The sequence below is a fragment of the Gopherus flavomarginatus genome, chromosome 2 (assembly GCF_025201925.1).
Source record: "Gopherus flavomarginatus isolate rGopFla2 chromosome 2, rGopFla2.mat.asm, whole genome shotgun sequence".
Lineage (NCBI taxonomy): Eukaryota > Metazoa > Chordata > Testudines > Testudinidae > Gopherus > Gopherus flavomarginatus.
The window spans coordinates 264,193,228-264,221,130 of NC_066618.1; the positions used below are offsets into that span (position 1 = coordinate 264,193,228).

At 45.2% G+C, this 27,903-nt stretch overlaps 1 protein-coding gene across 3 annotated transcripts in view; it reads left to right on the plus strand.

Annotated features, from left to right (window-relative positions):
* Nucleotides 1–5,750: 5,750 nt before the first annotated feature.
* Nucleotides 5,751–27,903, plus strand: part of FZD6 (frizzled class receptor 6) — a 42,838-nt gene continuing 20,685 nt past the window's right edge. The window contains exons 1-2 of one of the 3 annotated variants that reach the window (XM_050940877.1): nucleotides 5,751–5,800; nucleotides 7,095–7,471. In XM_050940877.1, the coding sequence (XP_050796834.1) occupies nucleotides 7,292–7,471 (180 nt within the window). In that variant the 5' untranslated portion in view covers nucleotides 5,751–5,800; nucleotides 7,095–7,291. The other 2 variants (XM_050940876.1, XM_050940878.1) reach the window with 2 other exon arrangements.

Below are 27,903 nucleotides of genomic sequence, written 5' to 3' on the forward strand. Positions count from 1 at the left end.
GGAGAAGCAACCAGCACCAGAACCATTGCCAGCACTGACGCCAGCGCTTGCAAACTCATCTCCAACCCCAACACCAGAGGGCACCAGCGGGCCTGAACTGGCAGAAGCAGCAGACAACCCTACCCAAGAGGCTCAGCCAGAGCCTGAAATATCGCATAGTGCACCAGCGGAAAGCGGTTCACCATCAACGAAAACAACCCCATTACCTACATCGCTTCCAGAGGGACCAAGCCCAAGTCCACAGTCTAAGGAGGAACTGGTGTCTCTAGTCTCAAGGGAACAGTTCTAGACTGAGCAGGAAGCAGATGACAGCCTTCAGAAAGCTTGGGCGGCAGCACAGGGCACCCCACGGCCTCTCAGCTCTTCTAACCGATCCCAGTTTGTTGTAGAACAAGAGCTTTTGTACAAGGAGACTCTTTCTGGTGGACACCAAGAAGACTGGCATCCTCAAAAACAGTTGGTAGTTCCAACTAAGTACTGGGTAAAGCTCTTAAGCTTAGCCCATGATCATCCCAGTGGCCATTCTGGGGTGAACAGAACCAAAGCCAGGTTGGGGAAGTCCTTCCACTGTGAGGCGATGGGCAAGGACATTGCTAATTATGTCCGGTCTTGTGAGGTGTGCCAACAAATGGGAAACCCCCAAGACCAGGTCAAAGCCCCTCTCCAGCCACTCCCCATAATTGAGGTCCCATTTCAGTGAGTAGCTGTGGATATTCTGGGTCCTTTCCCAAAAAAGACACCCAGAGGAAAGCAGTATGTCAAAGTTAGAATCAGGACTCACAATTTGTCAGACCACTCTGTTTATTAGCGCAGCGCTCCGCCAATAACATTCAGAATATGTGAGTGGCCATGCAAGGCCCAAACAGTCTTATTTATACAGCTAAAAGAGCGGGAAATAGACAAAAGGACAAAGAAAGCAAAACAGTAAAATTCACCTGGGGCACAGCATGCATCTCCTACTTCCTTACTAACTGTTATCGATCTAAGGCTAATACTTCACCAATTGCCCTTAAATGGTGCAATTGTTCTATGTTAATGTCTGTATTCCTGACACCTGGATTACAACATTCCAATAATTTTGCTTAAAGGTACAGACAACATTTCTTTAATCCTTTCTATTCTTACAATATAATTTATTCTACTTTCACAAGTACATACTGACTTTTGTGGACTTTGCTATCCGATGGCCGGAAGCAGTAGCCCGAAGCAACATCAGGGCTAAAACTGTGTGCCAGGCCTTAGCAGACATTTTGGCCAGGGTAGGTTGGCCCTCAGACATCCTTACAGATGCGGGAACTAATTTCCTGGCAGGGACTGTGAAAAATCTGTGGGAAGCTCATGGGGTGAATCACTTGGTTGCCACCCCTTACCACCATCAAACCAATGGCCTGGTGGAGAGGTTTAATGGAACTTTGGGGGCCATGATACGTAAATTCGTAAATGGACACTTCAATGATTGGGACCTAGTGTTGCAGCAGTTGCTTTTTGCCTACAGGGCTGTACCACATCCCAGTTTAGGGTTTTCACCACTCAAACTTGTGTATGGCCACGAGGTTAAGGGGCCTTTACAGTTGGTGAAGCAGCAATGGGAGGGGTTTACGCCTTCTCCAGGAACTAACATTCTAGACTTTGTAAGCAACCTACAAAGTACCCTCCGACACTCTTTAGCCCTTGCTAAAGAAAACCTAAAGGATGCTCAGGAAGAGCAAAAGGCCTGGTATGATAAACATTCTAGAGAGCGTTCCTTCAAAGTAGGGGACCAGGTTATGGTCTTGAAGGCGCAACAGGCCCATAAGATGGAAGCATCATGGGAAGAGCCATTCACGGTCCAAGAGCGTCTAGGAGCTGTTAACTACCTCATAGCATTTCCCACCTCAACCCTAAAGCCTAAAGTGTACCATGTTAATTCTCTCAAGCCCTTTTATTCTAGAGACTTAAAGGTTTGTCAGTTTACAGCCCAGGGAGAAGATGATGCTGAATGGCCTGAAGGTGTCTACTATGAAGGAAAAAGTGATGGTGGCGTGGAAGAGGTGAGCCTCTCCACAACCTTGGAACGTCTGCAGCGGCAACAGATCAAGAAGCTGTGCACTAGCTTCACCCCATTGTTCTCAGCCACCCCAGGACGGACTGAACGGGCATACCACTCCATTGACACAGGTAATGCTTATCCAATTAGAACCCCACCCTACCGGGTGTCTCCTCATGTCCAAGCTGCTATAGAATGAGAGATCCAAAACATGCTACAGATGGGTATAATCCACCTCTCTTACAGTGCATGGGCATCTCCAGTGGTTCTAGTTCCCAAACCAGATGGGGAAATACGCTTTTGCATGGACTACCGTAAGCTAAATGCTGTAACTCGTCCCGACAACTATTCAATGCCACGCACCGATGAACTATTGGAGAAATTGGGACGTGCCCAGTTCATCTCTACAATAGACTTAACCAAGGGGTACTGGCCCGCTAGATGCACCCACCAAAGAAAGGTCAGCCTGCATCACCCATGCAGGGGTGTATGAATTTAATGTGCTTCCTTTCGGGCTGCGAAATGCACCCGCCACCTTCCAAAGACTTGTAGATGGTCTCCTAGCAGGATTGGGAGGGAGAATATGCAGTTTCCTACCTCGATGATGTTGCCATTTTTTCTGATCCATAGGCAGAACACCTAGAACACCTGGAAAAAGTCTTTGAACACATCAGGCAGGCAGGACTAACTGTTAAGGCTAAAAATTGTTAAACAGGCCAAAACAGAGTGACTTACCTTGGACACCAGGCAGGTCAAGGAACAATAAACCCCCTACAGGCCAAGGTGGATGCTATCCAAAAGCGGCCTGTCCCAAAGTCAAAGAAATAGGTCCAATCCTTCTTAGGCTTGGCCGGGTATTACAGGCGATTTGTACCACACTACAGCCAAATTGCTGCCCCACTAACAGACCTGACCAAAAAGACCCAGCAGAATGCAGTTAAATGGACTAATGAGTGTCAGAAGGCCTTTACCCAGCTTAAGGTGACACTCATGTGTGACCCTGTGCTAAGGGCCCCAGACTTTGACAAACCATTCCTAGTAACCACAGATGCATCTGAGCGTGGTGTAGGAGCAGTTTTAATGCAGGAAGGACTGGATCGAGAATTCCATCCTGTCGTGTTTCTCAGCAAGAAACTATCTGAGAGGGAAAGCCACTGGTCAATCAGTGAAAAAGAATGCTACGCCATTATGTATGCCTGGAAAAGCTACACCCATATGTTTGGGGACGGCACTTCCAGCTACAAACCAACCATGCTGCGCTAAAGTGGCTTCATACTGCCAAGGGAAACAACAAAAAACTGCTTTAATGAAGTTTAGTTCTCCAAAATTTTAATTTTGAAATTCAACACATTTCAGGAGCTTCTAACAAAGTAGCTGATGCACTTTCCCATGAAAGTTTCCCAGAATCAACTGGTTAAAAATTGTCCTTAAAATGTAAAAAGTCTTGTAGTTTACATAATTAGTAGTATATGTAAAGGGGCATGTGTTTTATTAATCTGTTTATTCTAAAGTGCTAGAAAAACCTCCACCAGTGTGGTTCCACACTGTCTGAGATTTGGGGGGCGTGTCATAAACAGAAGGTTAAGGGCTAATGTCTCTTTTACCTGTAAAGGGTTAAGAAGCTCAGTGAACCTGGCTGACACCTGACCAGAGGACCAATAGGGGGACAAGATACTTTCAAATCTTGGTGGAGGGAAGTCTTTGTGCTTTTTGCTTTGTTCGTTGTTCGCTCTCGGGACCGAGAGGGACGGGACATCATTCCAGGCTCTCCCAATCTTTCTGAATCAGTCTTTCATGTTTCAAAATTGTAAGTAACAGCCAGGCAAGGCGGATTAGTCTTATGTTTGTTTTCTCAACTTGTAAAGGTTTCTTTTTGCTGGAAGGATTTTTACCTCTGTTTGCTGCAACTTTGAATCTAAGGCTGGGGTGGGGGGTCCCTCTGGTCTATATGAATCTAAGTACCCTGTAAAGCATTTTCCATCCTGATTTTACAGAGATAATTTTTACCTTTTCTTTCTTTAATTAAAAGCTTTCTTTTTAAGAACCTGATTGATTTTTCCTTGTTCTAAGATCCAAGGGATTGGGTCTGAACTCACCAGGGACTGGTCGGGGGGAAGGAGGAGGGATGGTTAATTCCTCCTTGTTTTAAGATCCAAGGAGTTTGGTTCTGGGTTCCCTAGGGAAGGTTTTGGGGGAATAGAAAGTGTGCCAGACACTAAATTCTGGCTGGTGGCAGCGTACCAGACCTAAGCTAGTAATTAAGCTTAGAAGTGTTCATGCAGGTCCCCACTTCTTTGTACTCTAAAGTTCAAAGTGGGGAAAAAACTTGACAACATGCTTAAATATATGTGCTGAGAGTAGACTCATGCACTGGGACTACTCACGGTGCATAAAGTTAAACATGTTCATAAGTCTTTGTGGGATTGGAGTCTAATTCAGCTTTAAAATTTTATACATGATCTTTCATATTGTAAGTTGTTTGGGGCAGGGACACACTTCTCTAAAATTTCATTGCATATACTGTTCCAGGACACAGAGGTGTACATGCAGTATGTGATCAGATTATTCTTTTTTCCATTTTCACATAGGGATGAAAAACCTTCTGAAGGAAAGAACACTTTGCAGTTAGGAAATATCCTGTATTCATGTGACACTGCACTGAACACATGTAAAATAATTTGTATCCTGAACTGACTCACAAAAGACTGGCATGACATGAGCACCTAGGGTGACCAGACAGCAAGCGTGAAAAATCAGGACAGGGATGGGGGGTAATAGGTGCCTATATAAGACAAAACCCCAAATACCAGACCTGTCCCTATAAAATCAGGACATCTGGTCATCCTATGAGCACCTTTCCTTTTTCTCAGTTATCTAGGGTGACCAGATGTCCCGATTGTATAGGGACAGTCTCAATTTTGGGGTATTTTTCTTATATAGACTCCTATTATCCCCCAGCCCGTCCCAGTTTTTCACAATTGCTGTCTGGTCACCCTACAGTTATCAGCATCATACTCCGCTTTGTAATGATCTTCTTTCAGGTCCCTCTATTTGATGTCTCAACGCACTTTCGGTACGCAAACGAAGCAAGCTTCACAAGACATTTGTAAGGTATTTTTATCCCCACGTCACAAATGCAACAAGTGGTTATGTGATTTGCCCAAAGCCATGCAACGGATCAGTGGCACATGAGGAAATGGAACCCAGGAGTCCCGATTTCCAGTATTAGGGTTTATCACCCTGAGAAAGTTGCACTGGTATAATTTAGTGGGCAATTAAACCAGTGCAACAGCTTGTTGACATTCTTAGTTCAGTGAAAGCATAGCTCATTTCTGGGTAGCCTACAGGCAGGTTTAACTGATCTACAGGGCAGTAAGCCATCCTCACTCCCAGTTGCAGTGTTCACATGGGAGTTTGCACTGGTTCAACTACTGTAGATATAAAATCCGATTTAAACCACCCCTGTGCATCGGCGGTTCCCAGGCAGCCAGGCCCAGTACTGCCCCGCCATGGGGCTGGGCCTGCCTGGCGCTGACGGGCAGCTGCTGGCGACAGGCGGGCGGGCCGCCTCGCGGCTGGCTTTGGATGCCACACGGAGGTGCGGCCACCGCCCCCTCACTCTCCTGCCCGCCGGCTTTGAAATATCGCGCGAGTCTGCGGCCAGGTGTTGAGACGCCACGTCCTGTTGGTGCTTCGCAGGAATCGCAGCGGCCATTGAGGGCAGGGGAGGAGAGGGGGGGGGAGCAGGAGCCGCCGCCGCCCCGCGTGGCTGAGGTGAACAACGGGTTTCTGCGCCCTTAAGGGCTGAGCCGCCCCGCCCCGCCTCACCGGTTGTTACCCGGGGCGGGGGGAGCAGGGGGCTTCTGCCCGTACCGCGGCAGGGAGAGTGGCCCCGCCCCCTGCCGCGCTGCGTCATGCCTCCCGAGCGCGAGGGGTGGTGACGAGGTGGGGCCCGGGAGAGGCCGCCTGAGGGGCCTGCGGTGCCCGAACCGCTGGGGGCGGGGCTGTGTCCATGCCGGCCGGGGCAGCCTAGAGCGGGGACATGGAGCTAGTTCCTTGGTCCCGCCCCAGGGGCCGCTTCCCAGGGAGGGGCCGGGAACCAAGTCCCGGCGCCGGGCGGAGGCCGCAGCTGTAGCTCCGGGGCAAGGCGGCCGCTGAGCTGTGCTGAAGCGAACCGAGCGGGGGAGGGGAGTTACACGCGGCTAGTCCCGGCGGGCCAGGCACGGGCGAAGCGCAGTGAGTGGGGAGCCCGAGCCGGGACGCCTGTCTGCTGAACGGATTCCCGGCTGCTGGAGGTGGGGAAAGTCACCCCTTGTGGGGGAAGCCCCCTTACCTGCCTAGAGCCATTGGACAGGTACCGAGTGTGATTGAAGGTTAATCTGCCGCCTGACCTCCCCGCTCAGCTAACGGTGATGGTTGTTGACCTCAGATTCAGCAAACCGGACCCATTGTGAAAGATTTAAAAAACTCAGTGTTGACAAAGAAAGGGAGACGGACACTTTGTCAGGGATGAGCTAGCAGTTTGCTTTAGTCCTGCCACAGCACAGGGGCTGGGCTTGATGACTTTTTGAGGTTCCCCCTTTCAACCGGGGTGGTAGGTTTGTAGAAATTTTGGTGGTGCCCAGAACCTGCCCCCCGCCCCACTCTGCTTCCCACCTGCATAAGGCTCTGGGAGGGAGTTTGGGTGGGAGGAGGAGGTCTAGGGTACAGGCCCTGGGCTGGGGAGGGGTGCAGGCTCTGGGAGGAACTTTGGGGGCAGCAGGTGGGGGAGAGACCAAGCCTCAAACATTGGTAGAGCTGGGCACCAATTACTGGATCCTGGGCACCACGGGCCTGTACAACTCCCTGCCCCTGCTTCCAGCCTTACATTTCTGTGATTCGGTGACATTACTCTGCATTTACACCAGTATCCAATGGGAGGAGAGGGAGGCCTAGGATAAGTTGTCTTTTCATTTTACAGATTTATAGAAACCTGTTTTCTCTGCTGGAAAGTCTACTGCTTAATGTCATTTACTGGCCTTTGTACAGATAATTACAGCTGAGGTGCTATGTCTTTTTGTTTTTACAGTTCACAAATAAGGAGAAAAAGATTTTTCAAGGAATCAAGATTGTACAGAATGGGGAAGTCCCATGAGAAGCAAGGAGCTTGATCAGTTTTTCAGTGCCCTTTGTCCATGTTCTTCTGGAAGAAGAAAAGATGAAGATTGATTTCCTTATGAAAAAATAATCTCTGTAACCGCTGACAAATCAGAAATCTTGACAAAAATGGGAATATTTATATTTTTTGTGATTTACAGTTTAATTTTAACCCTGATACAAGGGCACAGTCTGTTCACCTGTGAACCAATTACTGTGTCCAGGTGTACAGGAATGACATACAATATGACATTTTTTCCAAATATGATGGGACATTATGACCAGGATACTGCTGCTGTCCAGATTGAGGTGAGTAACCCCTCCCTGTTTTGTAATATTTGTTGCATTTGAGTAATATAACTGGGAGCAATTGGAAAGGAATGACTTGTAAACAGATAAATCTTTCTGCCATCCTGTAATACTTGGATGGGAAGGTAAGTAATATATAAAACAACTAAGTGCCCATTTGAACACCTAGGAAGTGCTTCTCCACCTTGTTGCAGCCTCGTGGATGTGCAGATAGGGCATATGACAGCTGTAGGCTGTCTTATGCAGACCCTTGCAAGCCTCTGTGCGGAAGGTGTGCAAGGAGGGTGCCTGAGGAAGGAGTGGGCATGCCAATAGGAGATAATAGCGCATACTACTGCGGGTATTCTGGGCCTCTCTGGGTTGCACAGCCAGGGTTGCCAGAACTTAGAGCAACTCCCTGAAATGCCTAAATTATGTCCAGTGGCAAGTAGAACCTTGATCAGTCCAGAATCCAAAGGGTATAAAAGTAGCTTAAAGTTCTCTTACCCTCCCCTCCCAAGAAGCTTGGTTGGGTGTTCTGCATCAAGGAAACCGAGCACATAGTCTCAACCCACTTCCCATTGTTTGTTTCCTGATGTTTCCTGACTGAACTTTTTTTAAAAAAACAAAAACAAAAAACTTGCATCTGTTTTGAGAGTTGATGAAAAGAAGCACTTCGTACACCCAAATAAACTGTTTCTGAAAACTTATAACACACTTTAGTTTTTCTGGGAGCTTGCCATCTGCAGAAAAACATTCCGTTGTGATAGTAGCAGGAAAGTTCTTGCTGAGGGACTTGTAAAACAAGTTTCAAACCTGTTTTAATAATGGCTTAACGGGAAGGAAAACCCTCCTAATACAGGGCTTGAAATGCTTACCAGATGTACTTACCAGAGGCTAATGCAAAAGATGGAGGTGGCAGAGGGGCACAAGGAATGAAGCGCTTTTATCAGAGGCTGAGGACCCAATAGTGGGTGCTACCAGCAGGCTGATTGAGGGACTGAGTAACTGAAGCAATAAGGTGGGAAGAAAAAGCTCCCTTGTTTTTCCAGTAAATTTGAGACAATGATCATCCTCCAGCTTCTGGTTAGCTATATTGAACCCTTTCGGCAGCAGTGGAACTGACAATCATGTCAGTTCCTTACTGGTGCTAGGCTCTGGAGCTTTTCTCCAGATGAAGACACAATAATGGATACTGGAAGAAGGATAGAGCAGCAGAGTCCCAGTCCCTCAACAGGTGCCAGTAGTTCTGCATGGCAGCACTGAATCTGACCAGAATTTAAGGTTGATTCTGTTGCTGCTTGAAGACATTTCTGTATAGTAGCAGAGACCTTGGAGTTGTGCATAAGTTAATACTTGAATGGTTATCTTTGCAACCATAAGAGGTAGAAACCAATTATTTTTTAAATTAAAGCTTAAATTCTGTAGGAACTTGCCTTTGTCCCCACCACTGCTTGCCATGAAAACGATCCTTATGCATAGCTATTTGGATTTTTCAAGACCCAGAAAGCAGGAATGTTTAAGGCACTGGACCTAAATTAAGGGTTTAGGGTCTGATTCAGGGTCTAATCCTGACTTTGCCACAGATGTTTGTGACCTTGGATAAGTTTGTGCATGGAGTGGACACACTATATACAGCCGTCCCCAGCTTTGTGTGTAGAACGGGAGTCTGGTCTTCCTTGTTGGCACCATTTTGTTTTCTCTCATTGCTTTTGGCTGCCTCCACATAGGGTCCCACTTCAGAATAATGAATGGGGACTTGGCAGGCCAGTGGGGAGAAGTGGGATAGTCCAAGGGTGCATATCATTCTTTCTCTGGCTTTATGAAAAATCTGTGGTACAGATGATAGAGCCACAGGCTCTATTACCTTATCTATATAGCCCAGCTTGACTTTTCCATGGCCACCTACAGGGGAGAGGAAGTTTCTTGTATAGCTTCACTGGAGCCAGGGAAGTGTGCTGGGGGGGCAAAGCTAGTGCTGAGGCATAGGACCTGTGCACAGGTGGCTCTACCTTTCCCCTTTGTCTTATTCACTCCTTTGACGGGGTGATGTGGGTTGTATTCCACGGTGGTATTTCTTTCTTTCTTCAGACCTTTCTCCCAAAAGAGATGATGTGAGGGTGCTCTGCCTTAGTTCACTATTTGTAAATGGGCATGCCACTTCCCTACTTTGCAAGAGTTGTATGGCTAAATTCATTAATATATGTGAGGAGTTTGTATGCTGTGACAGGTGACACAGCAAACCCTATTAATAAATTGATACAGAATTGGGCCCTAAAGATTCCCCCTCTTTCTTAAATCACTATGAAAACAGACTAAACTGTTCTTTTAAAAGAAGTTCACAACTGAACATTGACTTAATAAAGTTTTGAAACTTCACTGTGCAGAAGAAAATGCTGCTTTCCCTTTATTTTTTTTTTTTAGTAGTTTAACACAATACTGCACTGTATTTGTGGTGGTATTTTTTTGTTTTTGTTCTGTTTTTGTGACTGTGCTGCTGCGTGATTGTGTACTTTGGTTCCAAATGAGGTGTGTGATTGATCAGTTCATAACACTGGTATTCGTAACTCTCTGAGGGGCTACTGTAAAGCTCATAATCCAAAAACAAATGCACAGTATTCTGTGGCTAGCATCACAAGTGATACCACTTTTCAGGTGGCCACCAGCAATAGGAACAATCTAGGAAAAAAGAATGAAGGCCGCACTTAGAGGATAGGGTACTCTATCCTGAGAAGCAGTGACGCTGAAAAGAATGTAGCGGTCATGGTGGATAATCAGCTGAACGTGAGCTCCCAATGCAACTCTGTGGCAAAAATGCTAATGGGATTCTTGGATGTATAAACAGGATAAGATCAGGGCAGTTATATTATCTCTGTTTGGTGCTTGTGCAACTGCTATTGGAATACTATGATTACATCTGGTGTCCACTATTCAAGAGGGATGTTGAAAAATTGTACAGGGTTTAGAGGAGGGCCTCAAGAATGGTTACAGGATTGGAAAACATGCCAGATAAAGTTCCTTGAATTTTTCACTATGTTTATATTAACAAAGGAAGGTTAAGGGGTGACTTGATCACAAGTTATAAATGCCTTTGTGAGGATCAGAAATTTGATAATGGGTCTTCTATCTAGCAGAGAAAGATATAACAAGATCCAGTGGCTGAAGGCTGAAAGTTGAAGCTAGACAAATTCAGACTAGAAATAAGGTAAATTTTTAACAGTGAGAATAATCAGTGGAACAGCTTACCTAGGATTGTTGTGGATTCTCAGTCACTGATAATTTTAAAATCAAGATTGGGTGCTTTTCTGAAAGAGATGCTCTAGTTCAAACACAAATTAATTCAGGGAAGTCCTCTGGCCTGTGTTATTCAGGAGGTCAGGCTAGCTCATAATAGCCTTACAGTCTAAGAATAGGAAGCCCAGAAATATCAATTGTAATTATTTTTCAAAAAACATTGATTTTATTTTTCATTTTTCCTTCCGAACTTTCGGGTTGTTGGACTTCTCTCAGGCTATTTTGGTCTTATATTTCTTAGTTTAGGTCTGTTGAAACAAATGAAGTTGTTTCAGCTCACACTCAGTAGAGAAAACTAAGTCACCATCTCACAAAAATAATGTTCTGTGCTGTGCAGAGCTTTAGAGCTGTGCTCCAGCTCCACTCCAGCTTCAGGCAAAAACCTGCAGCTCCACTGCTCCGCGCGCCAACTCCGGGCTCTGCTCCAAAGCCCTGATGCTGTGGTATTATAGCTATGTTGTTCCCAGCATATTAGAGAAGCAAGGCAGGTGAGGTAATGGACCGACTTCTGTTGGTGAGAGAGACAAGCTTTCTAGCTTACACAGAGCTCCTTTTCACATCTGGGAATTGTATTTAGGTGTGACTCTGAGTACAGCATGGAACAAAAAAGGCTCCAGAGGCGATCCCAGCAATTATAGGCTAGTAAGGCTAATGTCAGTACTAAACAAACTAGTTGAAACTATAATAAAGAACAAAATTGTCAGACACACAGATAAATGTGATTTTTTTGGGGAAGAGTCAATGTGGCTTTTGTAAAGGGAAATCATGCCTCACACATCAAATAGAATTCTTTGAGGGGGGTCAATAAGAATGTCCACATGGATGATCCAGTGGATATAGTATACTTAGATTTTTCAGAAAGGTCCCCCACCAAAGGCTCTTAAGCAAAGTAAGCTGTCATGTCAAGGGAAGGTCCTCTCCTGGATCAGTAACTGGTTAAGACACAGGAAATAAAGTAGTAAATGGTCAGTTTTCAGAATGCAGAGAGATATAGTTGTGGCCCACAGGAGTCTGTGCTGGTACCAGTGTTGTTCAATGTACTCATAAATGATCTGGAAAAAGGGGTAAACAGTGAGGTAGCAAAATCTGCAGATGACACAAAACTACTCTTGATAGTTACATCCACTGCAGACCACAAAGTTAAAAAAAGGATATCACAAACCCAGGTGAGCGGGCGACAAAGTGGCAGATGAAATTCAGTGTTGATGAATGCAAAGTAATGCACATATAAAATTATGGAGTCTGAATTAGCTGTTACCACTCAAGAGAGATCTTGGAGGCAATGTAGATAGTTCTCTGAAAACATCCCCTCAATGTGCAGTGGCAGTCAAAGAAGCTAACAGTGTTGGGAATCATTAAGAAAGGGATAGATAATAAGTAAGGCTAGGATTTAGTCACTGGTATTTTTAGTAAAAGTCATGGACAGGTCATGGGTAATAAACACACATTCACATCCCAGGGCCTGTCCATGACTTTTACTGAAAATACCTGTGATTAAATCTTTGGTGGGGGGTGCTGAGGGATTGTTGGCGGGGCACTGGGAGGCAGGGTGGGCTGCTGCTGGGGGGTTGTTGGGAGGGGCAAAGGGGCATTGCTGTGAGTTGTGTGTGTAGAGGAGTGGTGCTGGGGGCCAGCAGCTGCCCAGGCTAGCCAGGGACTGGTGCAGGGGGCCAGCAGTACCAGCGGCTGCCCTGGCTGGAGCAGCAGCTGGTGTGGCTGTCCTGGGGGCCATCGAGCAGCTGGCCCTGGAGCCATCTGCTAGGGTAGTCCTGGGGTCAGCCACACTGGCCCCTGCAGAAGTCAGAGGTTGTGGAAAGTCACAGAATCCATGACTTCTGTGACCTCTGACAGACACAGAGTCTTAATACTATTAAGACAGAAATCATCATATTGCCTCTATATTTTCATCGTACACCCACATCTTGAATACTGCATGCAGATCTGGTCACCCCCCTCTCAAAAAAGATATATTGGAATTAGGAAAGGGCAACAAAAATGATTAGGCTATGGAACAGCTTCTATATGAGGAAAGATTAATAAGACTGGGACTTTTCATCTTGGAAAAGAGATGACGGGGGGATATGATAGAGGTCTATAAAATCATGACTGATGTGGAGAAAGTAAATAAGGAAGTGTTAGTTACTCCTCATAACACAAGAACCAGAGGTCACCAAATGAAATTAATGGGAAGCAGGTTTAAAACAAACAAAAGGAAGGACTTCTTTGCACAATCAGCCTGTGGAACTCTTTGCCGCAGGATGTTGTGAAGGCCAAGACACTAACGGTTTGAAAAAGAACTAGATAAATGCTTGGAGGATAGGTTCATTAAAGGCTGTTAGCCAAGATGCGCAGCAATGATGTCCCTAGTTCCTGTTTGTGAGAAGCTGGGAATGGGTGACGGGTTGGATCACTTGATTGCTTGTTCTGTTCATTCCCTCTGATGTATCTAGCATTGGCTGCTGTTGGAAGACCAGGATACTGGGCTATATGGATCTTTTGGTCTGACTTAGTATGGCCGCTCTGATGACTTGTCAACAACAGGGAAAGTGTCCATCATAGCTATAGCAGAATATATTATTCAGCCAGAATGAACTATTATAAAGATGGAATAAACTACTCTACTACAGCTATGATGGTCAATTTCCCTGTGTAGACAAGTCTTAAATCTTTAGTTTTCCCAGATCACCTGATTACTGGCAATAGCCTGCACAATTTTTCAACCTTCATAGTATGTGCATCCTTAAGATACTTATAAATTTTATTTCTAGTCTTTACTTTTTAGTAAGTTGAGATGTATGTAAATCAATCCTTCCTGCTAATCCATCACTTTTTTTGTTTTTCTTCTTTAAACTCTCTTCAGTTTGTCAATGTCTGTGCTGATAGTCTGACATTGGGAACATTACTTTTAGAGAGACAAGGTCAGTGAGGTAATATCTTTTGTTGGACTGACTTCTGTTGGTGGGAGAGACAAGCTTTCCATCTTACACAGAGCTGTTCTTTAGGTGTGGGAAATGTACTGAGTGCCACAGCTAAATAAAAGATGGAACAGATTGTTTAGAACAAGTAAACACATTTCAAAGGGCCATTCAGGGTGGAGTGGCCTGCTTCCCTCCTATGATTTGAAAGGATCTAAAGAGGGGAAGGGGGAGCTGGGAAGGAAGGTTAAGTGGGTTGTAGATTGTTGTAATAAGCAATAAATCCAGTGTGTCTATTCAGTCCATGATTTTTAGTATATAGCACAGTTATAAATTTAAGCTCCTACACTCATCTTTCAAAAGTGTTGTGCAGATTTTCTTTGAGGAGGATACCAGAGGTCAGATATCGAGTGGTGGCTTCGTGAAAAATGTTCACCCACAGGTGATTTGGTGATTTAACAAAAGGCAAGCTTAAATTAATAACTGCCAGATACTGAAAATCATCAACAATAGATGCTCTGGATTTATTGCTTACTATAGCAATCTGTATAACCCACTTACTACTTCACCCCCACACCCAGCTTTTCCCCTTCTTGAATGGTCCATTGAAATGTGTTAACTGCTTATGCTAAAACAGCAACATAAGAACGGTCTAACTGGGTTAGACAAGTCCATCCAGCCCAGTAGCCTATCTTCCGACAGTGGCCAATGCCAGGTGCATCAGAGGGAATGAACAGAACAGTTGATCATTGTAATCCATCCTCTGTTGCCCATTCCCAGCTTCTGATAAACAGAGGCTAGGGGCTTGTCTACATCACAAAGTTGCAGCGCTGGTGAGGGGGTTACAGCGCTGCAACTTAGGAGGTGTACACATCTGCAGGGCATCACCAGCGCTGCAACTCCCTGTTTGCAGTGCTGGCCGTACTCCCGTTTTGTCTCGGGTGTAGAGGATCCAGCGCTTTTCTTGACCTCCGTGGAATAAGCAGGTATCGCAGCATACCTGAGGAAGCCTCTCTGGCAATCAAGTAGGTCTCCTTCCCCGGTTTGCTCTCGCGTTCCCCGAACCCCCGAGCAAGCAGGTCTCCTTCCCTGCGGTTTGCAGGGGGGTTCGGGGAACGCGAGAGCAAACCGCGGGGAAGCAGGTCTCCTTCCCCGGTTTGCTCTCGCGTTCCCCGAACCCCCGTGCAAGCAGGTCTCCTTCCCTGCGGTTTGCAGGGGGGTTCGGGGAACGCGAGAGCAAACCGCGTGCAAGCAGGTCTCCTTCCCTGCGGTTTGCTCTCGCGTTCCCCGAACCCCCCTTGAAGCCGCCCAACAGCGCTGCAGTGTGGCCACATCTAACACCACTTGCAGCGCTGGTTGCTGTAAGTGTGGCCACTCTGCAGCGCTGGCCCTATACAGCTGTACTAATACAGCTGTAACAACCAGCGCTGCAAAATTGTAGATGTAGACATACCCTAGGAATGCCATCACTGCCCATCCTGGCTAGTAGCCATTGATAGACCTATCCTCCATGAATTCATCAAGTTCTTTTTGAACCCTGTTATAGTCTTCTCTGGCAAAGAGTTCCACAAGTTGACTGTGTGTTTGTGTGAAGAAGTCTTTCCTTTTGTTGGTTTTAAACCTGCTGCTTAATTTCACTGGGTGACCCCTGGCTCTTGTTATGAGGAGTAACTAACACTTCCTTATTTACTTTCTCCACACCAGTCATGACTTTATAGACCTCTATCATATCCCCCTTTAGTCATCTCTCTTCTAAGCTGAAAAGTCTGTCTTATTAATCTCCTAATATGGAAGTGATCCATACCCTTCATTTTTGTTGCCCTTTTCTGTACCTTTTATCAATTCCAATATAGTTCTTAGGCTCAATATCAGGAAAACTTCCTGACTGTAAGATTCATTAGATTTTAGTAGTTTTATAGAAGGAAATGATGTAAGGCCATTTCCAAAGTATTTTAAAATTAGACTAGGATATTTCCTACTGTTTTGTATAGAGAACAATCCTGCCCTGCTTAGGAATGGGAAAAAAGATCTAATCTGGTATTTTCCATTTCTAAATTCTGATGCAGGTGTTCATGTGTCTGTTATCTATACTTAAAGCGGAGTACTAAATGAATCTAGCTACAGCAGCAGGAAAAAACAAAGTGACAGTGATTTTAATTCTTCTAAAATGTACCAAAAATAATCTCATTTAAATTATTGAAGCACCGGTAGAAAATAAGGACAACACTTCTGTACCAAAAAACACTTCCGTATTTTTCCCCTTCTGTAAACTGAATCAATTTAATTTCTCTATTGACATAATAGATTGTAAAATGAAGAAAACAGTGGATTTGGGAGAAATAAATCTTTCATGATTAGTTCAACATTAAACAACAAACCCATGCAACTGGTAAACATTGACATCTGTTTTTAAGTTACCATATCTTCAGCACATGGAGGGGGTTGGTAGGAGAAAGGAAAGGCAGTGGCTACAAATGGGGAGTGTCAGGAAATCTGTAAAATGACTGTCTCAGAATATTGACACACTGAAATGTGGATAGATAATTCTTTAAAATTTTAAGTGCAAATTATCTGGAAGGAGACAAAGGAGATCATGGACTAAAATAAAAAGATTTTGCAGATTGTCTTAAAGAACAATATAGCATAGTGCTCACAAATAATAGTGGCACACCACTGATGTAAGATGCTTATATAAATTCTTTAGTGTACTTGTAATTTAAGACATTAATGTAATAAGGTGAAGCTCCAACAGAAGGTGAGAGAAAAATTGAATTATAAAACTGACAAATACTATCCAAATTATCCTACATGCGTCTAATAAGGCTAGCTTCAAGACTGGACTGCTTGCTATTAGTATGGCAAAGTAGTTTGCTTTCTCCAGGAGAAAGTTGTTGGCTGTATCTCCTTAGAATCATTCTGAAAGTTCAGGAGATGAGCAAATATCTATACAAACACCAGCATGAAAGAGAGTTAATTTTTCTCTTTAGTGTAGAGTTTTATAATGTTACTGTACTTTCCTTTTCTTTCCTACAACTCTTAAAATATTTCAGTTCTATACCTAATGTGAACTTTGGAACCTGAAGTCTTGATTTTACAATCTTTCATCACCTTCATATACAAAATGGTTTACATTTTAAAATCAGAATTAGTGTAAACTAATCTGAATTTATACTTTTGACTTCCGTTAAAAAAAGCTGAATAAGACCACCAAGACGCATCAGATTCTAATGGAATCCAAATCTAGATAAGACTTGCATAGGTTCCTGATACACAGACCTCCTTCATCCCTACCCCACATTAAAGATTAACATTTCAAACAAAACATTCTTCAACAGGAGTGGCTGGGGTTTGGGGGAGAGGGTGAGAGGAGCTAGGCAGACTTCACAAACCACTAGAGAAAGATTACTTCAAAAACACCACAAGTACAGTGCCAGCATAATTCAAGAGACTAACCAGAGGAGTGCAATTTATTAATTATTCACTTTTATGTTTTTTAATTCTACTAAATTTGTTTAAAGAATAACTATTTCACTTCACTGGTTAAATGTTAGTGAAGTTACTCACAAGTTGGAGAAAAGATGACTGAGCGGGGACATGATGATAGATTTCAAGGCTGATACACAGAGGAGGGAGAAAAATTGTTATCCTTAACCTCTGAGGATAGGATAAGAAGCAAGAGCAGTTTAGGTTGGACATTAAGAAAAATTTCTTAACAGGATGGTTAAGCACTGGAATAAATTGCCTATCGAGGTGGATGAATCTCCATCAGCAGAGATTTTTATGAGCAGATTAGACAAACACCTGTCAGTGATGGTCTAGATCAGTGGTTCTCAAACTTTTTTTTTCCCCATGGACCACTTGAAAAGTGCTGAGGGTCTCAGCGGACCACTTAATGATCTTTCCAAATGTTGTTCATACCATTAGCTAACTATTATAAAGCGCTTTGGATATTAAAAAAGCACCTTAATAATTTTTTTTTTGTTCTACAAATAAAAGCACACAACTCATTTTAATATCAGTAGTCTTACCTTTCTAATAAAATGATGTGCCGTCTTTCCCCCTCCATAGCAGCCCCCGAGCTAGGGCTGGGAAGGAGGGGATCTCTCCCCAGAAGCCACAGCCCTGGACCTCAGGGAAGTCACCTTTCTCCCAGCCGCCGCAGCTCTGCACATCCCAAATTGCCCCCAGCCCCCTGTTCTTACCTCCTACTCCCCCAAGGCCACCATCTCACCTTACATGTGTGTCTTCTCTGGGGTCCAGGCACCTAATTAGTGGAGCCACGCCTGCCCTTCATTCTCTTATGTGTGGCTGCCCAGGCACTCTCCTTAGGGGGAACTATCCGCGGACCACCTGACTGGAGCTCGCAGACCACTAGTGGTCCATGGACCACAGTTTGAGAACCTCTGATCTAGATAATACTTAATCCTGCCATGAGTGCAGGGGACTGGACTAGATAACCTTTCAAGGTCCCTTCCCAGTCCTATGATTCTACTTGCTTGGAAGACACAATAAACCAAATTATCTCAGAAGTAAAACCAACTACCTAAATGCAGGGATGAATTTGGCCCATTAGATCATCCATTCATTAAGGAAAACTGTATCCATTAGTTTCAGTTATTTGTATTTTCATTACCAGTACAAACAGTTCTTTTTCTCTCCTGCTGATAATAGCTCACCTTAACTGATCACTCTCTTTATAGTGTGTATGGTAACACCCATTGTTTCAGTGTGTGTGTGTGTGTGTGTGTCTTCCTGCTGTATTTTCCACTGCATGCATCCGATGAGGTGGGCTGTAGCCCCCAAAAGCGTATGCTCAAATAAATTTGTTAGTCTCTCTAAGGTGCCACAAGTACTCCTGTTCTTTTTGCGGATACAGGCTAACACAGCTGCTACTCTGAAACCTGTCATTATTTTGCTTTCTCAAACCTCCAAATTTATTTTCTGTCATTCCTTGTCAAATCATAAACAATTCACTTAGGGCAGGATGTTTGCTGCTTTGAGATCCTTCTATTGCCATTTCAAAAGTAGGTGTCAGTCTTAATGCTTGAGGTACAGTATCTGAAGTAAGTTGACCTCTACTCCATAGGTGAACAGTCTATAGTCAGATCTCTGTGGATATGTCTACACAGCATTTTGGAACGAGTCTCCCAGTTTGATAGATGTGGGTTAGCTGGGTTTGCACTAGGACTCTAAAAATAGTTGTATAGATAGCACTTTGAAGTTGCAGCTTGGGCTGGATCTCTGGCTCTGAAGGTTGGAGTGGGGGGTGGGGAGGCTTCAGAGCCCAAACTCTAGCTTAAGCCACAACTTCAAAGCAGTATTGGTTCAGCTATTTTTAGAGCGTTAGTGAGAGTCCCGGTAGCCTGAATCTGTTGACCCATGCTGGGAAGCTTGCTGCAAAATATTGTGTAGGCATACCCTGTAAGATCTGTAAATATTTTGCTAATTAGTGGACACCAAGTTTCCTTATTATTAAGTAGGCCATCATGCTGGGGTGTTACTACAGCTTCCAAATAGGTTGGTCCCTGTTAGTGCTTCATTTTTTGAAACTTGATTGGTAAAACCTTTCTAGTTACCCTTATTTATTCAGTGTTTCTGAATTAGAAAAATGTACTTTTTAGGTTAGATAATATTCTTTCATTTAAGGGGACAGAGCATGAGAAAATTTTAATTATTCTGCTAAAGTAGTCATTTATTTTGATGATCTAAATTGTTAACTCTGAAACCTAACATTGAAAACTTCTGTGCCAACTTTAATTATTTCATGAGTTTTAGAAAAATTGATATAGTCCCTTATCTCTCTGATCAGCAATGGGAATTGCCTTCAGTGTAACTTGATTGCCAGCTCTCTAATTGGATTCTTTTAAAGTTACTTCATAGTTTGGGTAAAATTCACTTATCTCCAGAAAATAGGCTATTAAATTCCTATACTTTTATTAAGACCAATTAGGTCAATTAGGTTATTCTCTTTGTATGAACCAAAATGAGTCAAATAATCTTTATGCAAATTGCATTGTGGCTGTGATATGCTTTGTGAGTAGTCTTTCTAGATTGATCAGAGTTTCTGTAGACTTGTAGCTAACCTAGCCAATTTTACTTTGTGACATGACAGACTCTTAATTAACCTAAGGTCCATGTTGTCTCGTTTATTTTTTTTTTTTTCTAGAGAGGGTCAGAAATTCCTTGAATTTCAACTCTTGTGATTTATGGTCTTCATTTTGTTAGGTGGGTTGAGGACAGGTTTCAGCATTTATCTCTGTACTTTATCGGTGATGGGATTCAGCGTCCTAAACCAGAGGATCTTCTAGTTTATATATGGGGTTCAGTACTTCTCCCCACCGATGCCTGACTTCTCCCCCTCACACCTCCACACTTGTTCATACCTTTTCCTCATCTGGGCAGCAGTGAAGGTATAAGTGTTTAGTTTTGTTAGTGTGCATGTGACAAGTAGGCCCCTTGGTAATGGGTCCCATGTTCTTTGCAAACAACTCTTGTCTCAGACCTGACAAACTCACTATGCCACACACCTCTTGTAGAGTATTTAGCTGTAAGGGGTAACGTGTACAGTATCTATTGAAAGCTCATAACTTATCAAGACTCATAATCGTTACAAGATGTATGAATGAGTAATATTTAAGAAATAATGTAACTATATTAACGGTATGCTTTATGGACTTGGAGTAAAAGTTAGTCACCTGGGGATAATATGTCTTCGTGATTGCCATTCAAGCAGGACCGAGTTGTCATCCCTCCTTGGTTAGCTTCCCCTCAGTTTTCTAGCTTTGCTCCATCCCACAACTATCAATGGAAAACCATCAGACACAACTGCAAATAATTGAAACCACTTCCAGGCAAAAAAGGAACATTGATTGCAAGCTCTCTAATTGGATTCTTGCCCTACCTATGAATAAAGACAAAACACTTTTAGTAAAAAAGGTGGGGAGAGACACTCTGCATCCGTTCACTGAGGAAATATGGGGCAGGGGTATTTTCATAATAGTTTGGATCTTGATTCCTGTGAAGCCAGCAAGCTGTATTACAGACTGAACTTTGGAGGAAAACCTACTTTAATAGATAGGAAAGGAAACTATTAATAAGTGTAGGTCCTAGTTTGCATTTTATTATTTTGTTTTGTATTATAATCATTTGTTTCCATCAGTGTCTTTGTTTCTAGTTGAATCTCTATTCTTTCTTAAATAAACCTTCATTAATTTTATTACAAGCGCAGTGTGTCATGTAGGAGTGGTGAGTTAAGGTAAAACTAGTAAAATGGGGTACACTCCTTCTTTGGAGGCAAAGGATCTGGAATTTATGTGAGTGACCAGGGTCACCGGCTGGATATCACAGGGAAATGCTTCAAATGAACTCAGGGCTGGGGTGCATCTATTGTTAGGCACCTAAGCAAAGATAGGGCTTGCATAGCCCAGAGGAGAATGCTTGAGGGGCTAACAAGCTGATGGTGTTAGGGAGCTGACAGCCACCGTGCACAAGGCTACTTCTTGCTAGAGTAAGGAGGTAATGCAACTCACAGTCCCGGGTACCCCAAAGACCGTGACAGGTGGAGTAGGTATATCATGGGGTGCAGCTGTTCCTCAGTTCCTCTGCCTGCTGCCTCAGAATTCCTGGGAAGGGCCAACCCCAGACAGTTTTGCTGGATAAGCTTTCATTGAATACTAATGAACATGTCTATGTGGTGCGGGGCAGAAGGGAAGCATGCTGGTGAAGCCAGAGCTCCTCTTTTCCCCCAAGCCTCATCCTGTGCCATCCCACCAGGATACACCTGTCTACTCACAGAGGCAGATGGAAGATTAATGGCTTTTCACTGTATTAGGACTGTAAGGTTAACTACTACTACTTCTGTAAGGTCCTGCAAATGATGAGATTTCTTTGGATGCTAGCAGCATTGTTTAAAAAATAAGTGTGTGCCACATAGCAAAAGAAATTCAGTAATTCAATTATTAGAGTCCCATGAAATTCTTTTTATTTTCTATAATTTTTTTGTTTCTCTGGAACTTTGTTCGACTATAAGAATGGCCGTACTAGGTCAGACCACTGATCCATCTAGCCCAGTATCCTGTCATCTGACAGGGGCCAGTGCCAGATGCTTCAAGGGGAATGAACAGAACAAGGTAACTTTGAGTTATCCAACCTCTATTGTCCAGTCTTAGCTTCTGCCAGTTGGAGGTTTAGGGACACCTAGAGCATAGGGTTGCATCCTGACCATTTTGACTAATAGCCATTGATGGACCAATCTTCTATGAACTTCTCTAATTCTTTTTTGAGACCCATTATAAGTCTGGCCTTCAAAACGTCCATGGCAATGAGTTCACACACTGCAGTCAACCTGTGGAAGATGTACTTCCTCTTGTTTTTGTTTTAAACCTGATGCCTGTTAATTTCACTGGGTGACCCCTGGTTCTTGTGTTATGCGAAAGCGCAAGTGTCATTTACCCTTTCTCCACACTAATTTGAGGACCTCAGTGACTCAGTCAGAGGTTTTGGGTCTGTTACAGGAGTGGGTGGGTGAGGTTCTGTGGCCTGCAATGTGCAGAAGGTCAGGCAAATCAGTGTGTTTCAGACTTTTTGTTTTGGTGACCCCTTTCACACAGCAAACCTCAGAATGTGATTCCCTCCCCCTTATAAATTAAAAATGGGAGGGGGAGGGTTAAGTTAATTTAATGGAGGCTCAGGGCTGTCAGCCCCATGGAGCTGACAGCTCATGACCCACATATAGCCACCTTATGACCCCCCTGAGAGTCGCGATCCCCAGTTTGAGAACCCTGGACTAGATGATTGTGATGGTCCCGTCTGGCCTTATAGTCTGAGACTGGATCATCTCTGTTCGCGTGCTTGTTGAATTCCAATAGATTAGTGAGGCTTGATTTCCCTTTCCAAAAGCAGTGTTGATTCTTCCTCAACATATCATGTTCATCTATGTGTCTGATGATTCTGTTCTTTACTATATTTTCAGCCAGTTTGCCTGGTGCTGAAGTTAGGCTTAACAGCCTGTAATTGCCAGGATTGAACTCTGGAGCCTTTAAAAAAAAAAAAAAAAAAAATTGATGTATTAGCTAATCTCCAGTCCAGGCCTGCACAACTTGTAAAGCAGTGAGGGTCATATTACTCCAAAGAAAACAGCTGAGGGCCGACCCCCCCCTCCTCGGCCCCGCCGAACCCCCTCCCCCAGTGCCGCCCAGCCCCCCTGAAACACCCCCCCCCAGCAATGCCCACCTTGCAAAAACAACCCAACCCCAGCGCCACCCAGTCCCCGGAAACAATCCCCCTCCCAAGCGCCACCCACCCCGCAAAAACAAACCCTCCTTCTCCAGCTCCGCCCCGCCAAAACAGTGGTATTGAACCCTGGTAATATTTTATAGCGAGCCCTTAAGGTAGTATAATTAAGGTAAAAGAAAAATATCTTTTTGCTAGAAGTAGAATAAGATCTTCCCCCCACTTTGTAATCAATTGCCCTGTTGAATGAATGAGATGTGACTGAAGAAAGCAGCACCTCCAGACAGCTGCAACCCTTGGAGAGGGGATGGGAGCCAGACCAGATCAGTAGAACAGGTCAGCCACTGACTTGTAGCTCGCCTCCTCAGATTCCCACTCCCCCGGCTCTCCTGTCCCCCCGCTCACCTTCTCAGACCCCCCCCCCGGCTCTCACACACACCCCGGCCACTGCCCGCCCTCTTGCCTCCTCAGCCTCCCACCCCCCAGCCAGTGAGGAGCTGCCAAAACCTTAACAGGTTCCCTCCTCACCCTGTAAGGGGGTTGTGGCCCACCCCACCCCCTGGGACTCCTGCCCCATCCAAACCTCTGCGTTCCTTGATGCCCCCCAGGGATGCCCCATCCACCCCCCTTCCCTGTCACCTGACTGCCCCCTGCTACCCCATCCAACCCCTCCTCTCATTCCTGATGGTCCCCCTGGGACTCCTGCCCCATCTAACCACCCTGTCCCCTGACACCCCTGGAACCCCTGCCTGCCCCCCTCAACCCTCCCCCTCCTTCCTGATGCCCCCCCCGGGACCCTTGCCCCCATTTAACCCCCCTGTGCCCTTCCCTCTGACCGCCCCAGGGAGGCAGAACGGAGGTGAGCTGGGGTGGAAAGCAGTTCCCCTGCACCTCCCCCTCCCCCCCAGGGTTACCTGCTGTGGCGGGCGCCTCCCCCCCACCCCAGCTCACCTCGGCTCCATCTCCACCTCCCTGGGCCTGAGCTCTGCACCGCTTCTCTGCCCTCCCAGGCTTCCCACGCGAACAGCTGATTTGTGCGAAGCGGGGCTGGGGGAGAGGAAAGGGGAGGGGGAGAAGCGAGGCGGAGTGTTCAGGGGAGGAGGCGGAGCGGTGGTAAGCTGAGGCCAGCTGCCGGCTCACCTGCCCCCCACCCCTGCCACTGCCCACCCACTCTGTTCCTCAGGCCCCCTCCCCCAATGCCAGCTCACCTGCCTGCCTGCTTGCCTCCTCACTCCCCCTTTCTCACCCGCTGCTTGCTTACTCACACACCCCCGGGGGCTGCACAGTGAGCCCACGATCCGCGGGCCACATGTTGTGCTGGCCTGCTCCAGTCATTTGATACAGAGTGTGATTTAAGCAGTTAATAGTTCTGCAGTTTCATATTTGAGTATTATTTAGTTTTGTCGCCTGGGGTGGGGGGAGGTGAGGTTGAGTCCTGTCCCCAGGGGGTGGGAGGCCGGGCTGGAGAGCTAGCTTACTCTCAAGACCAAGCCCATTCTATGCTCATCCCACATGGCTCCTGTTCTGTGGAGCTGGGCCTGGCGCCCCACTCTGGGCCTTGTGACCTGGCATATGGGGCTGCAGTACTACACAGGTTTGGCCTGGCCACCCCTCCGTCATGATAAGCATGGGGCAGCTAGGCCAAATTTGAGTGAGTTGTGCTACAACCCTTTGCATCAGGTCATGGTGCTACTGACTGAGATTTGGCCTGGTCGAACATAGGTGGCACTCTGACCTGGTGTGCCAGAGTGGTTTTGTTTTGTTTTGTTTTTATACATTGTTGTTTTATGTTGTTTTGTATTTGCAAAAAGCATAGAGCTCTACCAGCTATATCCATTTGTTATAGTATGGATATAAATACAAATATATGAAGCAGGACATAGCACCTGAACCCTGACTTAGTTTTATCATCAGCTAGTTGAGGTTTGCCCTCCCATTGAAACAATTTATAAGGTTGTAATGGGTCACTGGAAATTTCTGAATGGTGATTGGATGTTTTTCTAAAAGATGTGCTCTAGTTCAATCATAGCCATTGGACTTGAGGCAGGAATTAATTCAGGGAAATCCTATGGGCTGTGTTATGCAGGAGGTCAGATTAGATGATCATAGTGATTCCTTTGAGCCTTAAAATGTATATATTTGAGGTATAAAATAAAGTTATTTGAAGATCTACAGTGTATTTTTATTTTTGTCTCACATTTATGCTCTGTATAAGCTACATGGAGAGAACTATATATATAACTGAAAGTTTTGCACAAAGATTTCAGATCTGTAGTGCTTAGAATAGAAGCATTCTGTTATGATTGTTTTGAATTGTAAATTACAGATAGTGACATCTATAATTTAGGTTCAGACCTCAAAATGCAGTGTGGTGGGGTTTGTTTTTGTTTTTGTAAGCCATTTGGGAAAGCTGAGATTTTAAATCACTGTGCTTCAGTTTGTTTCACAACAGCTACTTTTATTAAGATTAAAATGATTGTTTCATATTTATACTGTTTCTAAACTTTGACAGTTTATAAAAAAAATTATACTTGGAAGAAGTATAATAGGGAGGGCATCTTTACAACAATTAAATTATTTTAAAGCTCCTACTCTTACTACTATGTGTAAAATAACTGCAACAGGCCAAAGTCTAGAGAAGTTTAAAGCAAATCAACCTGCCTTCGTGCATGTGTGTCTGTTTTCAGAGGCACAAGGCAGTTAAGTGGCCAGCTCCTATTGGCCTTCAATAGGAGTTAAGCATCTAACTGTCCTTTGTGGCTTTGAAAATCTTTTCCCAGGTGCTTTGCCCCATTCTGGTTGGAATTCTGACTAATGAAAGATGGGGATTTGAATGGAATTGTTAACGCTCATAGTTACGGTAATGATAGAGTCATAGGTAGGGTTGCCAGACATCTGGTTTTCAACTGGAATACCTGGTCAAAAAGGGATCCAGGCGGCAGCATGCGGAGTCTTCCTGGCCGCCCATGCACCATGGGGCTGCTGGAACCTAGCAGCCACTTCCTGGGAGCTGCAGAAAGCAGGGCCGGGACCCTGAATCCCGTCCCTCACCCCAACCCCCTGCCCCAGCCAGAGTCCCCTCCTGCATTCAAACTGTCCCAGAACCCACCCCCCCAACACCTTGACCTAGCCCTGAGCCCCCTCCTGCATCCCAAATCCCTCATTCCCAGCCCTACTCTAGAGCCTGCACCCCCGGCCAGAGTCCTCACCCCCACCCTCTACACTCCAACCCCCAGCCCGGAACCCCTTATTTGTTGCCCCACCTGGAGCCCACACCTGCACCCCAAACCCCTCATCCCTGGCCCCAATCCAGAGCCTGCACCTCTAGCTGGAGTCCTCACCCCCCTCCTGCACCCCAAACCCCTGCCACAGCCCGGTGAAAGTGAGTGAGAGTGGGGGAGAGCGAGCAACGGAGGGAGGGGGGATGGAGTGAAAAGGGGCGAGACCTTGGGGAAGGGGTGGGAAAGGAGTGTTCCGTTTTGTGCAGTTAGAAAGTTGGCAACCCTAGTCATAGGTTACAGGACCAAAAGGGACTGCTATAGTAATGCTGTCTGACCTCCTATTTAACACAAGCCATAGCACTTCCCTGAATTAACTCTTGTTTGAACTAGAGCATATATTTTACATTTTGAGACCTGTCAGACAGTTTTTAATCCATTTAATGTGCCATGATAATTTGTATCATTCTAATTTTTAATCAAAAAGCTGTGCTGTACCAACTCAGATGCCTTACAGACCATTGTGCTAGGCGCTATATGGACAGCAAGCAAAGACAGTCCCTGCCCCAAAGAACTTACAATCTAAGTATAAGACCAGAAACAACAGAGGGATACAGCCAGACCAACAGGAAAATACAAGGAAACAATGGGTATGTCTACACTTTGAGCTGGGGGTGTGATTCCCAGCTCAACTGCTACCCAGAGCTTTTCAGAACCCACAGCAGTAGTAACTTAACTGTTTCGCTCCAGGCGGTGTCTGAAATAAATCAATGGGAACACAGCAATTCTGTCTGATAAAGGATTAATGCAAGTAAGCGTCTCTATCTAAGGCCTGGTCTACACTACGTGTTTAAACCGATTTTAGCAGCGTTAAACTGATTTAACGCTGTACCCATCCACACTACGAGGCCCTTTATATCGATATAAAGGGTTCTTTAAATCGGTTTCTGTACTCCTCCCCAACGAGAGGAGTAGTGCTAAAATCGGTATTACCATATCGGATTAGGGTTAGTGTGGCCGCAAATTGACAGTATTGGCCTCTGGGCAGTATCCCACAGTGCACCACTGTAACCGCTCTGGACAGCAATCTGAACTCAGATGCAGTGGCCAGGTAAACAGGAAAAGCCCTGCGAAATTTTGATTTTGATTTCCTGTTTGCCCAGCGTGGAGCTCTGATCAGCACGGGTGGCAGTGCAGTCCCAAATCCAAAAAGAGCTCCAGCATGGACCGTACGGGAGATACTGGTTCTGATCACTGTATGGGGAAACAAATCTGTTCTATCAAAGATCCGTTACAGAAGACGAAATGCCAAAGCGTTTGGAAAAAAAAAATTACAGGCTACACAGTGCTGCGTGACAAGCGTAACAGGAAGCCAGAGACTCAAATGGACGCTCATGGAGGGAAGGAGGGGGTACTGAGGACTCCAGCTATCCCACAGTCCCCAGCTGTCTCCGAAAAGTATTTGCATTCTTGGCTGAGCTCCCAATGCCTGTAGGTTCAAACACATTGCCCGGCGTAGTTCAGGGAATAGATTGTCAATTTACTCCCACACACACACACACGTGAAAGAAAAGGGAAAGAGATTGTTTCTTGACTTCTTTCAGTGTCACCCTATGTCTGCTGAATGCTGCTGGTAGACGCGATGCTGCAGCAGTGAAGAGCAGTATCCACTCCTCTCCCCTGCCCGGTGGCAGACGGTGCAGTAGGACTGGCAGCCGTCCACATTATCAACCCGTGAGTGCTCCTGGCTGGCTTCAGGTGAGGCTGGCCGGGGGGCACTTGGGTGAAAATAGGA